General features: G+C 46.5%; 1 protein-coding gene across 2 annotated transcripts in view; it reads right to left on the bottom strand.

The window, feature by feature from the left end:
* The window catches only part of ARID3B (AT-rich interaction domain 3B), a 56,018-nt gene that overhangs the window by 10,391 nt on the left and 25,362 nt on the right, over positions 1 to 20,265 (bottom strand). For both annotated transcript variants that reach the window (XM_023510154.1, XM_003784512.3), the window contains exons 2-3: positions 14,808 to 14,879; positions 14,533 to 14,605 (exon numbers count right to left, since the gene is read on the bottom strand). In XM_023510154.1, the coding sequence (XP_023365922.1) occupies positions 14,533 to 14,605; positions 14,808 to 14,879 (145 nt within the window). The remainder of the gene's footprint in view (positions 1 to 14,532; positions 14,606 to 14,807; positions 14,880 to 20,265) is intronic.

Genomic DNA, 20,265 nt, shown 5'->3' with positions numbered 1-20,265 from the left:
TCCACTCAAATCCCCCAGTGTCCTTCCATCTCTACTCTCCAGGAAGAATTTTCTAACTACTCCAGTTCATGTTTCTTTCCTCTCAGAATTTTTATCATACCTCTAAAAGTTCAGTAAACAATTGTTCTCTATTTGTTTCATGTATGTTCATTTGGTACCCTGGGACGACTGTTAGCTCTATTAAGGCAGAAACTGTCTTTCCTTCACCACACCATGAATATTACAGTGTTTAATAAATTAACCTACCATGCAGATTAAAAAAATTTTTCAGATGGCTCAGCACCTGTGGCTCAGTGGTTAGGGCACCACCCACATACACTGGAGCTGGCAGGTTCGAACCGAACCCGGGCCTGTCAAACAACAATGACAACTACAACAAAAAAATAGCCAAGCATTACGCAAGTGCCTGTAGCCCCAGCTACTTGGGAGGCTGAGGCAAGACAATCACTTAAGCCCTAAAGTTTGAGGTTTCTGTGAGCTTGTGACACTACGGCACTCTACTAAGAGTGACATAGTGAGACTCTGTCTCAAAAAAAATAAATCCTCAGAATCAAAGCAAATAGCTCTGTGGTAACTCAATTGGGAGTCTTTTATTTAAGTTGTGTTCTTTCTTTTTTTTTTTTTTTTGAGACAGAGCCTCAAGCTGTCCCTCTGGGTAGAGTGCCGTGGCATTACAGCTCATAGCAACCTCCAACTCCTGGGCTCAAGCGAGTCTCCTGTCTCCGCCTCCCAAGTAGCTGGGACCACAGGCGCCCGCCACAACGCCCAGCTATTTTTGGTTGCAGCCGTCATTGTTGTTTGGCGGGACGGGCTGGGGATTCGAACCCGCCACCTTAGGTGTACGTGGCTGGCGCCTTAGCCAGTTGAGCCATAGGCGCCGAGCCAGTTGCGTTCTTTCTTTTCTTTCTTTCTTTTTTTTTTTTTTTAAAGAGATGAGATCTTGCTCTGTTGCCCAGGCTTGACTCAAACTCCTGAGCTCAAAAGATCCTTTTACCTCAGGCTTCTGAGTAAGTGGGACCTCGGGTGTACACCACTGTACCTGGCTCAACTGGGGATCTCAAATACATTTGCTTCCTGCCTGCCTGTTGTGTGCCTGCTAAGAGCCTCACTAACTGTACAGGTCTAATGCTGTTAGCCACCCCCTCCCCCAACAGAAGTCACCTCCTCTCAGGTCCTAGCATGGGTCATTAGGGTCATGACTCTTATTAACCAGATAGGGAAACTGAGACCCAGAGTGGGTAAGCTTTTGCTTCCAGGGCCTCCAATAAGAAAACTAGCCTACAGGAAAAGAATGGAGAAGTGGGGATTTTGAGAGGGTGAAGAAACCATGACTCTATAGCACAGGCCAAAGGGAGGGGAATAAAGTGCATGAGGTGACTAGATGTGTGACAGACACAGAACACATACGGCTGAGTGCTGAACCATGCCAGGTTCAGGTTCATGTCCTGACAGCTGAGGAAGTACTGTCCTTCAGAAGGTCACCCTGAACAGCCAGATACCACATGGCTCTGGAACTCTGTTTGTGAAATGCTTTCAGAGTTTGCACTGTTTTCTTTTGAATCTCTCCAATGGTAACAAATCTTCAAACATAGAGAATACATTTTACTTTTAGAAATGGCCATCATTCATTTGGAGGGAAGCCAGGTGAATAGAATGAAGGGACCAGCTACTCCTAATATATATATATATTTTTTTATTTATTCATTTATTTTTTTTTTTGAGACAGAGCCTCAGCTGTTCCCCTGGGTAGAGTGCCATGGTATCACAGCTCACAGCAACTTCTAACTCCTGGGCTCAAGCGAGTCTCCCGCCTCAGCCTCCCAAGTAGCTGGGACTACAGGCGCCCGCCACAATGCCCGGCTATTTTTTGGTTGCAGCCGTCATTGTTGTTTGGCGGGCCTGGGCTGGATTCAAACCTGCCAGCTCAGGTGTATGTGGCTGGCGCCTTAGCTGCTTGAACCACAGGTGCCCAGCCATTCCTAATATTTTTGACTGAAGGTGGGCTATGGACACATATGATGATGAATTTTCTAGTGTGGCTCCAACTGCCTCAAAAGGCAACTCCCCAGTGAGGAATTACAAATTCATTTTGAGTAGTCATTGAATAGTCATTGTCTAGCCATAGCAGATGGCTTCTTCAAAGGACAACACTGTTACAGACGTAAAAATTTCATTCAAATTAGCCTCTTTATAGTCATACTCAAGTGTAACTGTTATCAGACGGAGAACTTTTAGGGCAAGAGAAACAGTGATAGATCCACGCTCTGAGAAGATAAGGAAGTGTCAAAGCGGTGTCTAAAATCAAAGCTGAGGCTCAGCGCCTGTGGCTCAAGTGGCTAAGGAGCCAGCCACATACACCTACGGTGGCGGGTTTGAATCCAGCCCGGGCCCGCCAAACAACAATGACGGCTGCAACCAAAAATAGCTGGGTGTTGTGGTGGGCGCCTGTGGTCCCAGCTACTTGGGACGCTGAGGCAAAAGACTCGCTTAAGCCCAGGAGTTGGGGCTCGGCGCCTATAGCTCAACCGGCTAAGGCGCCAGCCACGTACACCTAAGGTGGCGGGTTCGAATCCCCAGCCCGGACCCGCCAAACAACAATGATGGCTGCAACCAAAAAATGGCCGGGCGTTGTGGCGGGCGCCTGTGGTCCCAGCTACTTGGGAGGCTGAGGCAGGAGACTCGCTTGAGCCCAGGAGTTGGAGGTTGCTGTGAGCTGTAATGCCACGGCACTCTACCCAGGGGGACAGCTTGAGGCTCTGTCTCAAAAAAAAAAAAAAAAAAAAGCCCAGGAGTTGGAGGTTGCTGTGAGCTGTGATGCCACATAACTCTACCCAGAGGGATAGCTTGAAGCTTGGTCTCAAAAAAATAAATAAATAAATAAAATTAAGGCTGAAACCTAACCAATAAGTGACCTCTTCCTAGTATCTGCAGAGGAGAGAACGGATTCTGCTGGGAATTGTCCCCTCATCCCACACAGAAAACACAAAGATACACACTGGAGACCCAGGTGGTGGCCCCTGCACCCCTGCTCTAAGGCCCAGCTCCATGCTGGGCATATTCGGGAGCTTGCTTTTTCCCTTATCCCAGACAGGGCACTCCTCACCCAAACCCCTATGCCCTGGCAGGTGCCCTAGTCCCAAAGATCAAATTGGTAAGGGGAATGGGTACCTTCTTCCCTGTGGTTGGCCCTCTGTTAAACCGTAAAAGCATCTTCAGTACAGGTTAGCCCCTCGGTACCAGCAGAAACCAAGATCAGACTATTTTGAGAGATAGCTCTAAATGACCATGTGATTCTCTCACATTATCTAAATAATCTGGAGACAAAACCTGCCCTGGTTTCCATTATTTGGACTAGAGAGGTGGAATCTTCAGATTGGTCTTAGCAGTTTGCTTTGGGCTTCATGGATCTAGTAGCCGTTTCCCTTGTCCAAAGCAGATTTTACTGTGAAGAACAAGCTGAGTTTAGATGCCTAAAGGAAAACCAATACATAATACTGAGGGGTGGCCATGGGGAATTGACAGTTTCAGACCTCAATTTCCCTACCCGTGAAATGAGGAATTTGAACCATATGACTTTCAGTTCTAACATCTTATGAGTCTATGAGTAAAAAACTAAAAACTAATAGCTATTATGACCAAAGGGAGAGTAACTTGTTTTTAGGAACTTGCCTTAATTATGGAATAATGTTGCCAAGTGACCTTGAAACAATGTTTTGGGATCTTCTCTTTAAAGGCCCTCTATGTGGCTTAAGGCCAGGTCCATGAAGTTCATGTCCACAAGCAATGGCCCCCCTCCCTAGCCCTTTAGGGAAGGGAACACAGGGTCTCCGGGCTATATTGTATCTTCCTCTAAGGAAGCCCTTTACCTGAGAGTCCTCTGTTTTCTATAAATGTAAAAGCAACCTGCAGAGTGCTAGGAAAGAGGCAAACACCCACTGAAGGGAGTTCTTTGTGGGTCACTGGTGTCAGCCCTGCAGGAGGCTGAATCTCTGCCCTAGTCGTGCCTGGGAGGCACGGGTAAGCACCTGATAGGGAAGCCTGCAGACTGTCAGTCACTGCTATCAAAGCAGAAGCTGGGATTGAGGGTAATTAATCATGCTCTCTCTGACAGGAATCCAGGGCCTTATCTGTACCCCAAGAAGTGCCTCTGGTCTCCAGTTCCCTCTTCAATAAAGGAGACTGACAGTTGTAACAAAGAGGCCCCTTATCAGATTTCAGCCAGGGAGCCTTAGGCAGCCCCAGAGGCGGATATAAAAGGCTTTTATGAGGGCCACAGGTCCAGTGAAGCTGGCAAGACTCCTGGAGTGTTAGCAGCCCTTGTTGGTGAGAATTCTGCTGGGCACTTCCACTAGCACGCCAGAGCTGTGACTGGGGGCTGCCAGAGCAGATGTGGCCAAACAAAGCTGCTCCTTAGCATTTTGTTTTTCTTCCTGCCACTCAGACAACAGAGATGTAGGTTGAGGGCAGAAGGAGAAGAGACGGCTCCTCTGGCTCTGGAAACAAAGATGGGAGACTACAGAGAATGGGTATGTTCTATGAAACCAGAAGCGATCAGAGCAGGCACTTGAGACAGACACACATGGCTGCCTTCCTGCCTCCTGGTTGAAGGGCCCAGGACCTAGGGTGTGGCCTTGCCAGGAACCCTTGATGCTTATTCCAGGCTTTGAGAAAGAGCATCAATCACTTCCATAGCCTGAGTGTCAAGTAAGCTGACCAATAAGCCTAAAAGAAGACAGCCCCATGTTAGCAGGGAACATGTACAGGCTGGAAGGCCTCCTGACCACCCCTCTGCTTATTAATTCTTGCCCTGCTCTAGTCCTGCTTCCCAGAAACCAGCGGACAGATAACTGATGATTCTTCTCCCCTGACTTATTTACATAGGAAATATCTCCCACTGAGAAACTGATAGCAGTTGTTTGGCAATCTACAGTGCAGTCTGTAGTTGGAGTGTTCCACAAGACAGTTGGCAAGGGCATGCCAATATCCTAATATTGGGCTAACCAGTATCCTTAAGTTATTTCCAATTGCTCACTGCGAGTGTCTACTTTATATCTGTGTGTTATAGCACACAAACCTTAAGCATGCGGCACTCCAGATTTGTAGCTGCCTATCTACTCATGTAACCATCCCTCAGATCAACATATACATTTCTAGCACCTTAGAAAACTTCCTCGTGCCTCCTCCTTCCCCACCATGGAGGTAAGCATTATCCTGACATATATTTTATACTGTTGTGCAGTATTCCACTATGTGATTATGCCACTTTTATTAAGATGGATGTTTGAATTTTTTCCAGTTTTGGCTATAATAAATGGTGCTGCTATTAACACTCTTGCAGGTGGCCTTCAGTGAACATAAGCATTCTTCCCCATTTGGTACATATCCAGGAGTAGAAATGCTTGGGAACAGGGATGGCATATATGCTTAGCTTTAGTGAATACCACCATGCAGATTTCCCAAATGGTTGTGCCCACTTATACTCCCATTAGCAATGGGAGGAAGCTCTGGCTGCTATAGCCTGGGAGGCTAATTTTATTTTATTTTTGAGACAGAGTCACACTATGGTGCCCTTGGTAGAGTGCCATGGCGTCACAGCTCACAGCAACCTCAAACTCTTGGGCTTAAGCGATTCTCTTGCCTCGGCTTCCCAAGAAGCTGGGACTACAGGTGCCCGCCTCAACGCCCAGCTATTTTTTCTGTTGTTGCAGTCGTTTAGCTGGCCTGGGCCAGGTTCGAACCCACCACCTTCGGTGTATGTGGCTGGCACCATAACCACTGTGCTATGGGCGCTGAGCCTGAAGGGTAATTTTAAATTCATTACTGTTTTTGATACTTCAGCCTGGATTAAATCTCTTTAGCTGAAGTTCAACAATATGTGATAGTGTACTCTGCTATGGCTAATAATAAAATTACAGCCATGCCTGTGACACCTCTTTCCTTAACAACTGCATTCAGAGAAGCTGGCTGAGGAGTCAGGAAGAGGTGTACTGTGGGTTCCCTGCTGATCCTGCCAGTAGGTCTCAGACCCGGCTGGAGTCTCTAGGACAGGTGGAAGGCTGGCCAGGCAGGAGCATCCTCAAGGGCTTTCCCGTCTGGGCAGTGCACAGCTGTCGGAGCTTCTACTGCAGTCTGTGCCACTAGGCTCTTAAGACTCAGCAGTTTCCCTACAGTATAAGCGAGCCAAATCCTTTTTTTAACCTTTCACTGTACCAATCCTTGGATGATTTACTGAATATTGGCTCACCTTAGAGCAAAAGAGGCAAAACTACCAAATAACTCAGTTTACCATGTGCTAGAAGTACCCATAAAGATTTCAAAGGAGGAGAGGCTGAATTTAATGACGAAAGTGAGCTATTCAAATTAATTGTGCCTTTCAAAACCAGCCTCCCTTCCTATTATCATGGATAACTGGGGTTTTACAGAGTATTAAATTATTAAAAATGGAGAAAAGAAAAACAGTATGCTTATCAAAAGCAGCTGGATTATAGAGAGAAAAATAGCCTCAGATAAAGAGCTAAGCCTGACACTTAAAGATTTGCATTTTAGACTTTGATTTTGGGATAAAGTTAGAAAATGAAGCCCTTAAGCCTATTTCATCTGACAAAAAACAATATATTTTAGTCTATCAGGAAGGGTGTCCAGGGTACAGACCATTTTATTGCAAGATACAAAGAATATATGGGAAACCGCCTCCACCAAAAGGCAAAGCAATATATGTCACGAACATTTCCTTGCCTGAGATGGATAGATAAGCACACAACAGAAGGAAAAACACTCAAATTGCACTTTGAGCCAGACCAAGCCCTTTTCCCACAGTCAGTTCTTTGTATATACACATTAAAAACAGATCCAACAATCCATTTGGGAAAACCAAGGTCAGTTTGCAGCCTTGAACAGAAGTGGTTGGGGCAGGAGGGCAGCTCTACCAGTCAGGTCTTGACAAAACTTGTCTTCTACAAGAACAAGCAGTCCTTAGCCTGGTGTGTCTAGATGGGGCAGGAAAAGAGCCTTACTTGCAGGTATTCTGAGTATGTCTCCTCTGCTCCCCACCCTATGCTATCTTGTCCTGACACATGGCAGCCTCTGTGAATTGTCATATCAGCCCTTCCCTGAGATGAAGACCCTTGTTGCCTAGAGTACTACTTTATGTTAACCAGCTAGATGCTGTCAGACCTTCCACTGGACAGTGGTGTGTGACAGCAAGATGGCCCTCTCTGTGGGTCTCCAAATGTTGCAGGGGAGAGGAAGCTTGGCTGCTGCCCCAGAAGAAGTAATGGGGTAGGAAAGGAGTTTCTCGGAGGCAATAGAGAAGGTACCCACTGGCTTGGGCTTTAGGAGACCAGTGCTGTAAGCTGTGATGCCACAGCACTCTACTGAGGGCAGATACAGTGAGATTCCATCTCAAAAAAAAAAAGCAAAATCATTACCATCATCATCTTTCTTCTTTCTAAAACCTCAATTCCATTTCAACTCTTAGGGAACAGGGAACAAAGCTTTCTTCCTAGCTGATGAAGGAAAAATGGCATTGTTTACACGTAGCCTTTGCTTACTAGACTTATAAATCAGTCCTTCCCCTTGGGCACTGGAACACTAAATAGAAAATCTCTGAGGGAATGTGTCAGAAACCACCCACAGTGAGTTAAATTAGCTAGGTGATCTTAGAATTGTTTGGCTTTATTTTTGGTAAAGAAGTCTTTATTTTTTGCACGTATACACACACAGCAAAAGGTAAGCAAAAAGGGGTATCAGAGTTCTGAAATCTAACCAACCTTTCCTAGAAAAATAGTCTGGGGTGGGTGACAGAATCAAGGGCATATTTTTTCTTTTTTTGAGACAGAGTCTCACTATGTCACCCTCGGTAGAGTGCCATGGCATTACAGCTCACAGCAACCTCAAACTCTTGGGCTTAAGCGATTTTCTTTCTTTCTTTCTTTTTTTTTTTTTTGGAGACAGAGCCTCAAGTTGTCACCTTGGGTAGAGTGCCATGGCATCACAGCTCACAGCAACCTTCAACTCCTGGGTTCAGGAGATTCTCCTGCCTCCGCCTCTCAAGCAGCTGGGACTATAGGTATCTGCCACAATGCCTGGCTATTTTTTGGTTGCAGTTGTCATTGTTGTTTGGCGGGCCGGGGTTGGATTCAAACCTACCAGCTCTGGTGTATGTGGCTGGCACTTTAGCCACTTGAGTCATAGGTACTGAGGCTTACGAAATTCTTTTGCCTCAGCCTCCCAAGTAGCTGGGACTATAGGCACCTGCCACAATGCCTAGCTATTTTTTGGTTGTTATTGTTGCAGTTGTCGTTGTTTGCCAAGCTTGGGCTGGATTTGAACCTGCCAGACCCAGTGAATGTGGCTGGCACCCTTGCCGCTGAGTTACAGGCACGGAGCCTCAAGGGCAACATGTTTAATTCAATTTGGCTTCAATAAGCAAAAGAAGAAACATATTACTCTGCAAGGAAAGGGGTGAAGCATTTGGTCTTGAAGATTCTTTTTTTTTTTTTTTTTTTTGACGGAGCCTCAAGCTATCCCCCTGGGTAGAGTACCGTGGCATCACAGCTCACAGCAACCTCCAACTCCTGGGCTCAAGCGAGTCTCCTGCCTCAGCCTCCAAAGTAGCTGGGACTAAAGGCGCCCGCCACGACACCCAGCCATTTTTTGGTTGCAGCCATCATTGTTGTTTGGCAGGCCCGGGCTGGGGATTTGAACCCACCACCTTAGGTGTATGTGGCTGGCGCCTTAGCTGCTTGAGCCATAGGCGCTGAGCTGGTCTTGAAGATTCCTGATGTAGTTCTTGCACAATTATTTTGACTGAAAATTGCTAAGGGGCTTTTCTTCTTTTGTATTTTGTTCATCAAGGGCACCTCAACTGCCAGGTGCTGTGGCTCATGCCTCTAATCCCAGCACTCTGGGAGGCCGGGGTGGACAGACTGCTTGAGCTCAGGAGACCAGCCTGAGCAAGAGTGAGATCCCATTTCTACTGAAAATAGAGAAACTAGCTGGTTGTTGGGTGGCGCCTGTAGTCCTAGCTACTCAGGAGGCTGAGGTAGGAGGGTTGCTTGAGCCCAAGAGTGAGGTTGCTATGACATGGCACTCTATCCAGGTGAGACTGTCTCAACAAACATAATCATGGATATGCAATAATTAAAGTAGAAACTCCCAAGTTAATTCTAGATCAATTCCTTCATTTTAAGATAAGGAAACTGTGGCCACAAGCGGGGGTGGGGGGAATGATTTGCTCCCCCCAAGGGAGCAAAGGAAGGCAAGGAAGGCAAGAATGCTAGCTAACTCTGGCTTCACACTCGTCAGTAGAGCTCCATCAACCTCTACAAGCCTTGGAACATAGCTGCAGCAGCACTGTTTCCTGAGGCGGGCAGGAGACAGCAAGCCCAAGGGCACCATCTCAGCCCACTCCACTCTTCTCAGGCTCCTCTACTGACAAGATGCCCTGCTGGTGAGGGAGGGGGCTACTGGGGTGCAAGCCACCCTGGTTGGCCTAGAAACCGAAGTGCCCACGGCTGAAAGGCGCATCTGTTGCAGTCAATTCACCTAAACATGTTAACAAGCTAGAGACATGGCACAAAGCACCAATTATAGCTTGTCCCCTTCTACTGGGACAGCTATTTTATCACTTGCAGCTGCAGTCATTTGGGACAACCCGCTGTGTGCTGTCTCCCTTAGAGCCCTGTCTGCTTCCTCTGTGGGTACAGCCTGCTGTGTCAAAGCTGCCCGGCCCCACTCTCAGCCCAGCTGAGCATCAACAGCCTTTCAAATCCAGGCTGTTTCCAGTGGCCCCTGTGAAATCTACTGCTTTATCCTTCACATTAGCTTAGGAGGCTGAACTTCCGACCTGCTAGTGAGGTCTATGAGGCTTTTCCCTTGGCTGTAGCTAAAAATCTGCCTCTCAAGTGTCCCAGTCACTCCACTACAGGAGTGACAAATATTAGGTCACAAACGTCTAGGGGCCCTTGATCTCACCATTCTGTGAAGAGCTTCACAGTAAGCTTCATGTGATTAAAAGTACAATCTGCTACCAGCCCTCTTGAACTACCCACTCTAATTCAGACCACCTGTCAAGGGTTCTCCAGGAAGAAGATCACTGTAAATTTAAACGGAACAACCTCCACATTATCTCCTGTCTCGGCCTTCTTCCCCAGCCCCACAACAAGACTACAGCAAGATTCCTGAAATATCCTGTTTTGTCTTCCATAACTTGGGTATGTCTGTAGACCAAAATGCTAATTTCTTGTCCAAACATGGTTCTTCAGATTCTGATGCCAGCTGACCCTTCCAGAAAAGTGTCTGGTTCCAGGCCACAGTTAAGAGTTATTCCAGCAGTGCCAGGGCCACATGTGCCACAATATTTCTGTCTCCTCCTACGGGGTTGCCCCTGATACGCTGGAGCCACAGCTCCCCTCAGAGGCTTTCTCTGCCCTCAAGCCAAGGATGGGGTCCCAGCACCCACTCCTTTGGCACTCAGTCACAGGAGGGGAGCTCACAACACTGCCTAACACAGGCCCACTCCCTGCAACAAGTAGGCTGCATACTGATTATCTGAGGACGGTTTTGCTTATCTGTGATGGTGGATATCTGGAAATGTATGTATGGACCTTTTTTTTGGTTCATCAGTTTTTGTTGGTGTTTGTGTATTTAATGTGTGATCTAAAGCAACTTTTTTTTTGAGACAGAGTCTTTCTCTATTGCCTAGGCTAGAGTCCTGAGGCATCAGCCTAGCTCTTAGCAACCTCAAACTCCTGGGCTCAAGAGATCTTCTTGGCTCAGACTCCCAAGTAGCTGGGACTACAGGTGCCTGCCACAAGCCCGGCTAATTTTTTCTATTTTTAGTAGAGACAGGGTCTCACTTTTGCTCAGGCTGGTCTCAAACTCCTGATCTCAAGTAATCCTACCACTTTAGCTTCCCAGAGTGCTAGGATTATAGCACTCAGCCTCTAAGGTAACTCTTACTCTTCTAATTGGCAGCAGAGAAGAAAAAGACTGGACAGCTCCGTTTTAGATCTTTCCCATCCTTCTATGGCAGAGGGTCTCAACAGTGTGCAAATATGCTCCTCCGTCCGAATATATTTACAATGTCTAGTGACATTTTTGGGTTTGTGACCAAGGCTTGCTATTGGCACCTAGTGGGTAAGGCCACAGATACTGCCAAACATTCTACAGTGCACAAGACGGTTAGCTCTCACAACAAAGGACTATGCTGTCCCAAAAGTCAACAGTGCAAGGCTGAAAAACCTTGTATTAGAGCAACTAACCAGGAGCAGATGAACAGACTCCCTTCCATTGGTTATATCAGCAAATAGTGAAATACTTGACACAAGTGCTGAAGACAGGACAAAGACTTACTCAGGACTTAAATAATAGTAAATTGACATTATCAAAGGGAGTCACTTATGGGTGGTGCCTGTGGCTCAAAGGAGTAGGGCGCTGGACTTATATGCTGGAGGTGGTGGGTTCAAACCCAGCCCCGGCCAAAAACTGCAAAAAACAAAACAAACAAACAAAAAAAGGGAGTCACTTATTTCTCCCTTGGGCTCACTCAGTCTCAGTGGCTGCAGAACAGCAGGATATGCAATATAGACTTCTCTCCTCTGCCTCTCAACTACAAGGCAGCTGGCTAAAGGATGCAGATAGCACCCAAAATCTCAAAGCAGCTTACATGTGGTAAGCTGAGTCAAGAAAACCACAAGATGGCGAGTTGTGGCAGATCACTTGCGCTCAGGAGTTCGAGAGCAGCCTAACCCAGAGAGAGACCCTATCTCTACTAAAAATAGAAAAACTAGCCAGGCATTATGGTAGGCACCTGTGGTCTCAGTTACTTGGGAGATTGAGGCAGGAAAATATTTTAAGCCCAGGAGTTTGAGGCTACTGTGAATTATGATGCCATTGGACTCTACCCAGGGCGACAGAGTGCAATCTGTCTCCAAAAAAACAAAACTAAACTAAAAAAAACCAACAAGATGGGTGGTGCCTGTGGCTCAGTGGGTAGGGGGCCAGCTCCATATACAGAGGGTGGCAAGTTTGAACCTGGGCCAGGCCAGCTTAAACAGCAGTGACAACTGAAACAAACAATAGCCAGGCGTTGTGGTGGGCACCTGTAGTCCCAGCTACTCGGGAGGCTGAGGCAAGAGAATCTCGTAAGCCCCAGAGTTGGAGGTTGCTGTGAGCTGTGATGCCACAGCGCTCTACTGAGAGCAACAAAGTGAGATTCTGTCTTAAAAACAAACAAACAAACAACAAAACCCAACAAGACTGCTAACATAGCAAGCAGTCCTGAGCATCTGACTACCTGGCCCTGTGCTAACATGGGTGACACTAAGCAATCAAAATATGCCATCCTCAAGAAACTCCTACTCTAGTGGCGACACAGAGTGGTAAACAATCACTGATCTTCACTCTTGGTTAGGCTGATCTAACTCCTATTTCCCTTTAAAAATCCTTCTGGGAAGGGAGAAAACAATAAAGTAGAAAATAAAGCACTAGAACTACACTACTGATTAAAATCTATATTGCTATGGTAGCTCCTTTGAGACAGGATCAACTCCTCGGTTTGTACCAGCTGGGCTTGTGGAGCTTGTAAATAATTAAAAGGTAATTGGAAGGGAGACCAAAGTACTAAATGGATTTTTCTCTCTCAGGGTAGGCAGGGAGTTTCATAGCTGCCAGTCACATTATCTTTTAGGATTATATTCTTGTTTTTTACTGACACATACGGCTCCAGATAACAGTTGTAATAGTAAACTAATTAGGGCTGCTTAGACTGCTTTGAAAGGCCTGGAGATTGGTAAACCAAGACTCAAAACTTTTTACTGCCTTTTTATGCAAACCAGTAGTAATAGGTATGCTACCAAAAAAGCAAAAAGGCTTTGGGAGGTAAAGGAAGGGCAAAGAAATGGAAGGAGAGAAGAAGGGGTAAAGGGAGGAAAGGGGAGGGAAGGGGGAAGAGAGAGAGAGAAAGGGAGAGGGTGGAGAGAGGGGGTGAGTGGGGGACAGGGGAGAGGGAGAGAGATAAGTTAACTCAGAATATTTAACTGCTGGGGGCTGCCATTATAACTCAGCCTTGGATAAAGAGGAGGATTTCATTCCCAGGTCTCAACAAAGTTGCTGACACAGACATTAAGGGATGCATGATCAGACAGATATAAACAAGATCCTGGGGAGAAATTTGGTGAGAACAGCTCTCTCCTACCGCTTTGTCCTGAGGATGACGATGGTGAAGCCATATAGGTTGCTGAGGACCTTCTAGAGAGGCTAGGTTTCTGGCCATGCTTCTTGAGGGTTGTCCTGGTTGGTGAACCCATTGTTATGACAGGATATAAAGCCAGGAAGCTAAGTCACTGGGCTCAAGACTCAGTCATGCCACGGTCCACAGTGGAGATGGCTATAAGGGTGCATTATAAAGCACAGGCCATTGTACCCTACAGTTACTGCAGGAATATTCCAACCTAGCCAGCAAATGCAAAAATCAAAAGCCAAGGGATAAGAAAAAAAGAGTTGTCCCTTGGCGCGTTTAAACCCAGCCCCAACCAAAAATGGCAAAAAGAAAAAAAGAGCTGTCGGCTTGGCGCCTGTGGCTCAAGTGGCTAAGGAGCCAGCCATATACACCTAAGATGGCAGGTTCAAATCCAGCCCGGACCCACCAAACAACAATGCTGGCTGCAACCAAAAAATAGCCGGGCATTGTGGCGGGCACCTGTGGTCCCAGCTACTTGGGAGGCTGAGGCAGGAGACTTGCTTGAGCCCAGGAGTTGGAGGTTGCTATGAGCTGTGATGCCACAGCACTCTACCCAGGGGGACAGCTTAAGGCTCCGTCTCAAAAAAAAAAAAAAAGAGTTGTCCTTTCCTTTTTACGAATCACTTTAGACCCTCCCCCGAATTCCAGAGTGGGCTCTATTCTTTCACTTATCTTTCTCCATCTCTCTAAGACTAGATACACAAATAAAAGCCCCATATGCTAGTTTAAGTGAAGCTCAGGGCACCTATAAAGCTAAAATGAAAGTATGTTTGAGGGCGGTGCCCATAGCTCAGTGGGTAGGGCACCAGCCACATACACACAGGATAGAGGGTTCGAACTCGGCCCAGGCCAGCTAAACAACAATGACAATGGCAACAACAATAAAAAATATCCAGCATTGTGGCGGGCACCTATAGTTCCAGCTGCTTGGGAGGCTGAGGCAAGAGAATCGCTTAAGCCTAAGAGTTTGAGGTTGACACTAAAGGTGACATAGTAAGACTCTGTCTCAAAAAAAAAAGTAAGTATACATGAATCTGAAATGACTCCAGAGACCAGTTAATTAGAAGAAGAGAGATAAAGATAGGCAGGACAGAATGGGGATGATTGTTTCATCCATTTTTTGCCAAGGTCCCCTCTGCCCTCTTCAATCTGGCTGTTGATTACCTGGCTAACTCTAGAACCAATCAGCAGTAATTATTTTTCGTCCGAGGACAGCTAATAGGGACTAGCACAGAGTAGGCATCAATAATTATTCACCGAACTGAAATGATGGTAGATTGCACACTCACCCCTCTTCTGCATAAAGATGAAGAGGTCATCCAGGAATTCTTTCCTTTCAGGATCACCATCCAATTCATACAGCTGCAATCCCGATCCCCCAAGAAAAAAACACAATGAAAAATTCCATCTTGCTACAGGAAGTGTTACATCAGAGATACTACAATGATCTAAGTAATTACAGATGTGACTCACTGGCCCCTCCTGTCCTTATTCCTCGTGAATCAGACACAAACACTCACTGCAAAACTGCCCCTTTCCCTACCACAAAGGAAATATTACAGACCTTGGCAAAATCTCGAGAGATCTCTCTTCCTCGGCCTCCATCTGCATCATCACTCCAGGCCAAACCACCATTCTAAAAGGGAACAAAACATAAGGTTGGCAGGAAAACAGCAGGAGAAAAAGTGGTAGGAGGCAGGGCAATCATCTAGGGCAGTGGTTCTAAACCGTCCTAACGTCACGACCTTTTAATACAGTTCCTCATGTTGTGGTGACCCCAACCATAAAATTATTTTCACTGCTACTTCATAACTGTAATTTTGCTACTGTTATGAATTGTATAACATTAATACCTGATATGCAGGATGTATTTAGGCAACCCCTGGGAAAGGGTAGTTCGAACTGTAAAGGAGTTGTGACCCATAGGTTGAGAACGTCTGATCTAAGCGGAAGAGGAAGATTCTTAGCAATGCTGCTATCCTGGTTCACACTATAAAAGACTACTCAGGTGACCAGCTCTGCCACTCTTTTTTTTTTTTTTGCAGTTTTTGGCCGGGGCTGGGCTTGAACCCATCACCTTCAACATATGGGGTTAGCACCCTACTCCTTTGAGCCACAGGCGCTACCCACCTCTGCCACTCTTAAAGGGACACCTTCCTTTTTCCTTTTGATTATGGTTCCAAAATAAGAGGGAATCAGGTGGAAGATTTCACCTTGGAGAAAAATGGGTGTCATTTATCCTAGGTGATCCAGGAAGAGGAGGACACAAAGGCCCACGTTGCAGAGAATCTGCTCATCCCCAGGCTGATCTTCCAGAAACCATCACTGAGAAGCACCAATTTTCTTTTCTCTCTCTCTTTTTTTTTTTTTTAAAGAGAGAACCTCAAGCTGTCCTCCTGGGTAGAGTGCCGTGGCATCACAGCTCACAGCAACCTCCAACTCCTGGGCTCAAGGGAGTCTCCTATCTCCGCCTCCCAAGTAGCTGGGACAACAGGCACCTGCCACAATGCTCAGCTATTTTTTGGTTGCCAGATGTCATTGTCATTTGGTGGGCCTGGGCTGGATTCTAACCCGCCAGCTCAGGTGTATGTGGCTGGTGCCTTAAGCCACTTGAGCCACAGGCACCGAGCCTTCTTCTTTTTTTTGCAGTTTTTTACTTTTTATTTTTTTTGCCAGGGCCATGTTTGAACCCGCCACCTCCAGTATATGGAGCCAGTGACCTACTTCTTTGAGCCGCAGGCACCGCCCTCTTTTTTTTTTTTTTTTGAGACAGAGGTTTACTATGTCACTTTCAGTAGAGTGCTGGGACATCTTAGCTCACAGGAACCTCAAACTCTTGGGCTCAAGAAATTCTCTTGCCTCAGCCTCCCAAGTAGCTGGGACTACAGGCACCCACCACAATGCCCAGCTATTTTTTGTTGCAGTTGTCATTGTTGGTTAGCTGGCCCGGGCCAGGTTTGAACCCACCAACTTTGTTGTATGTGGCTGGTGCCATAACCACTGTGCTACTATGGGCGCCAAGCCTGAGAAGTACCAATTTTATGTAGGCTATAATGATCCCTAGCCTGGTTTTCCACACATCACTGTAAATGTGGGATAAAGGCCAAAGGGATCTCAGAGTTGTAGTCTCTCAGTTAAGTCTCACCATTAGAAGCCATAAGCCTAGAGTTAAGAGCTCCTTAGTAACATGAGGGCCACCACAGACTGAGATTGCTCCCCAGATGCACTGTGCCAGTAGGGTGAGAGATCATTTTCACTAAAGAAATAATGCAAACCTAAGCCTACTTTAAGTTATTAGGGTAAACCAGCAGCTTTCATGTGAATGAGAGGCAATGGAAAATGCCTTTGTGTATATTCTTTAAGTTGGCTTCCTACTTTTATTCAGATGGGCAACTCTTTTTTTTTTTTGACAGAGCCTCAAGCTATCCCCCTGGGTAGACTGCCATGGCATCACAGCTTACAGCAACCTCCAACTCCTGGGCTCAAGCGAGTCTCTTGCCTCAGCCTCCCAAGTAGCTGGGACTACAGGCGCCCGCCACAACGCCTGGCCATTTTTTTTGTTGCAGCCATCATTGTTGTTTGGCGGGTCTGGGCTGGGGATTTGAACCCGCCACCTTAGGTGTATGTGGCTGGCGCCTCAGCCGCTTGAGCCACAGGCGCCAAGCCCAGGTGGGCAGCTCTTATTCCTCCAATCAGGCATCTCTTCTGTGAGAAGCCCTCCCTTCACTCACAGCTGCAGTAAGCACTCTAGAAGCAATCTCTGTCCACTTCTAGCTCAGAATTTAACATATTACTTTGGAAAAATCTATCACTCCCCAAATATGATAAGCTCCTTGAGAGCAAAGGTATCTTTGTCCCCATTCAACACAGAGCCCATTGCCTGGCACATCAATTAAGCACCTCTCAAAAAAATATACAAATACACATACCCAAAGTCCCCATGCCGGTGGGGAGTATGACATCTTGTGTATGATTCCCTACTCATCCCTGACCCTCTGGTCAGTGGAGGACCCAGTGGATGGGATTGGATGCACTAAGTCTAGAACACTTATTTCTCCCTAGGACCATGGGCACGTGTACGTGCATACCACCCTGCTGGCTTGGGTGTGTATGTGGTGGGGGAGGACATATGAGGTAAGGGAGCAGAGGTTTCTTGGGAGAAAATTCTTTGGACTGCATGGGGATCTTGTTCTAAAACCATGCTAATGAGACAATGGCCTGGTAGAATTCCATTCTCTCCCACCTTCTCCTGTAATAAAGCAGGAGGCACTATTTAGTTAAATTTTCGGGGTCATCTTTTGCTTCCCTCACTCAAAGTGGGCTCTGAGATGCAGCAGCTCAGCACATACTGAGGGAAGTATAACCAACGAGAAGTGACACCCTATCAGCTAAAACTAAACAGGCTACACCAGACCGCTTCCCTGCTTATCTAGTTAAAGGCACTGTCTAAGGAAGTGCTCAGTAAATGCTATCTGACTGTGCACTCATCATCTCCCAAGACAGACACAGTTAGAAAGCTTCCTACAGCACTTTCAGTTCAGAGGAGCCAGTAACCAAGGAGGAACATTGTTTAAAAAAGAAAAAAAAGGCTAAAACTCACCCCACATTGTAATTACAGAAATCTGGTGTCATCTGGTGGCAACTAGCACAATGAATAATCAAGATGAATTATGCCTGTCAGGTCAGCAAAACCAGACAGAGTTACATTCCCCCTTTCAAAGGATTCAGTAGGTTGCCCTAATGCCCAGTGATTTTGTTTGAGCCAGTAATTCCTGCTGGAAAGTCAATTATCCTGGGAGCCTCTATCAGCTGAAAGACATTTAATAGGGGATCATTGCTGCTTCTGTTATGTCAGCTGTTTACCGCGGCAGCTCGATTCCCAACTCTCTCTGACCAGAGCTCTGAAGCTGATCGAGTTCACAGGAGGATTCTTTCTCTACCAGTCACCAAGAGAGATGAAAACACCACTGTTTTTTGCTAATTACAGTAACTTCCAGGCACTCTGAATGCTTACTCAAACCATTTAACACTCAGTTGGGTAGAGAAGACAGAATCCACAACCCAGAATCTCAGACAGGGCTGTCCACAGCAGGAGAGGAGTGTGAAAACAAGCATGCCAGTGTGACCACTATGTGACTATGTGTGAAAATAAACACCCAAGTGCAGAGAGCTCAGCTCCAGGAACAAAGAATGCCTTCGCTGGCTGGGGGCTGGGCTGGTCAGCTCCTCCAGGCTTTTCCACCCCAGTCCAGACTACAGGAAGGGATGGAGCAGCAGGGCAGTGAGACCTTGTACTAGCCAGAGCCCACTCCGTGTGACCCCCTTAGCTTGAAAGTCCTCCAGCTCAGTTACTACAGAGGATGAGGAGACAGTTAGAAACTGCCAGTAACACCATTAAAGAAAATATGGGGAAAACAGTTGCCCAGAGTGGGGGTGTCTTTTGTCCAATTCCAAGGAAACAATGGTCCACTACTTAATTTAAAATATTTAGCTGAGGCTGATGGAGAAATGTCCCATATGCATCACTTTCTTTTTCTTGAGGCAGCTAAACTTTGATCCCACCTCACAGGATTTTCTGGCTGAGGTGAGAATAGTTTCTAAGCGGCCTACCTTTCACAGTCTAGCAGGAATACCATTTCCTCCATGAGCCTCCTGCCTATGCCCAGAGAGCAGATTCAGAGCCTTCTGCTCTGGGCTGTCACCTCTGTTCTGGATACTTGTGCCTCTATATCCCCAGTCTGTAAGCATCCTCTCTGGGTATCCCCAGCCCCCAGAAAGTACTGACGCATCTACCAGAAGATAGAGATGGGCTCCCTTGTGGCCCCCACAACCCCAGAACTCCTGTCTTGCCCCTACTTCTACTGGGAGGGTCACAGGTGTACAGAGTTATTTTCTTGGTTCTTAACTCTGATCAACTACTGTAAACATGGCTCACTTACGCAATTCAATTTTATGTGCGGGAGATCTTGGTCTAGCAGCAGGGTGTGGCTGTGACTACTAGAAAGTTATGAGCCCAGAAATAATTTTTTCTTGGATGTTGGCTGTTGCTGAGACTATAGTGGTGGGAAAAGAGCACAGAATGGGAGAGGCAGATAAGAGTGTGGGGTGAACACACCCTAAAAGAGACAGATTAACATTTTATGGGTCAAGAGGGGTCAATGAGGAAGGCATTTCAGTTGAAGGGTGAAGGCTGCATGCAGGTCTAACCTGCTGGGGGAGCAGGCTGTGTACGCCATGGACAGTAGGCAGCAGTACTAAAGAGCCCTTGAATGTGTGTGGGAAGCCAACAGTAGCTGAAGAGGTCACTAGTGCCATTTACAGCCTTCTCAGCCTCCTCTACTTGAGAACTCTCTTTCAACATCTTTGATCTCACCAGGAGCTCACAGGAAACTGTCAGTTTGTTCCCAAATAACCACCAAAGACTAGCTTTGGCTGCTATACTCAGATTTAGCTTATTTTCCCCAGGGAAACCACAGAGTGTTTCGCCTTTAAATCCCTTAAAAACAGTAGTGAAAGAAGGTTGGGGGAACAGAGAGAGGGGTGCAGGACTGGACCAGGAGCCTCACCAGCATTTCCTCACTTCGTTCTATATTGCAGAGGTGGTTCTTTTAGAGATAGGAAAATACTGGCTCAGAGCGCTCAAGTAACTTGTCCAGAGCCTCTTAACTGGCAGCACCAGGATTTAAACTCAGGCCTTCTGGTGCTTTTTTTTTTTTTTTGATAGAGTCTCACTATGTCACCCTCAGTAGAGTGCCATGGTATTACAGCTCACAGCAACCTCAAACTCTTGGGTTTAAGCAATTCTCTTGCCTCAGTCTCCCAAGTAGCTGGGACTATAGGCACCCACCACAACGTCTGGCTATTTTTTGGTTGCAGTTGTTGTTTGACAGGGCCAGGCTGGATTTGAACCCAGCAGCTCCAGTGTATGTGGCTGGTGCCCTAGCCACTGAGATACAGGCCCGAGCCTTTCTGGTTCTTTTGTTTTTTGTTTTGTTTTGTTTGTTTGTTTTGTTTTTTTTTTT

Source organism: Otolemur garnettii, unplaced genomic scaffold (assembly GCF_000181295.1).
Source record: "Otolemur garnettii isolate 467f Iridium unplaced genomic scaffold, OtoGar3 scaffold00011, whole genome shotgun sequence".
In the NCBI taxonomy this organism is placed as follows: Eukaryota; Metazoa; Chordata; class Mammalia; order Primates; family Galagidae; genus Otolemur; species Otolemur garnettii.
Note: the sequence above shows the minus strand (reverse complement) of the source record. Positions and strands in the feature narration are given on the sequence as shown.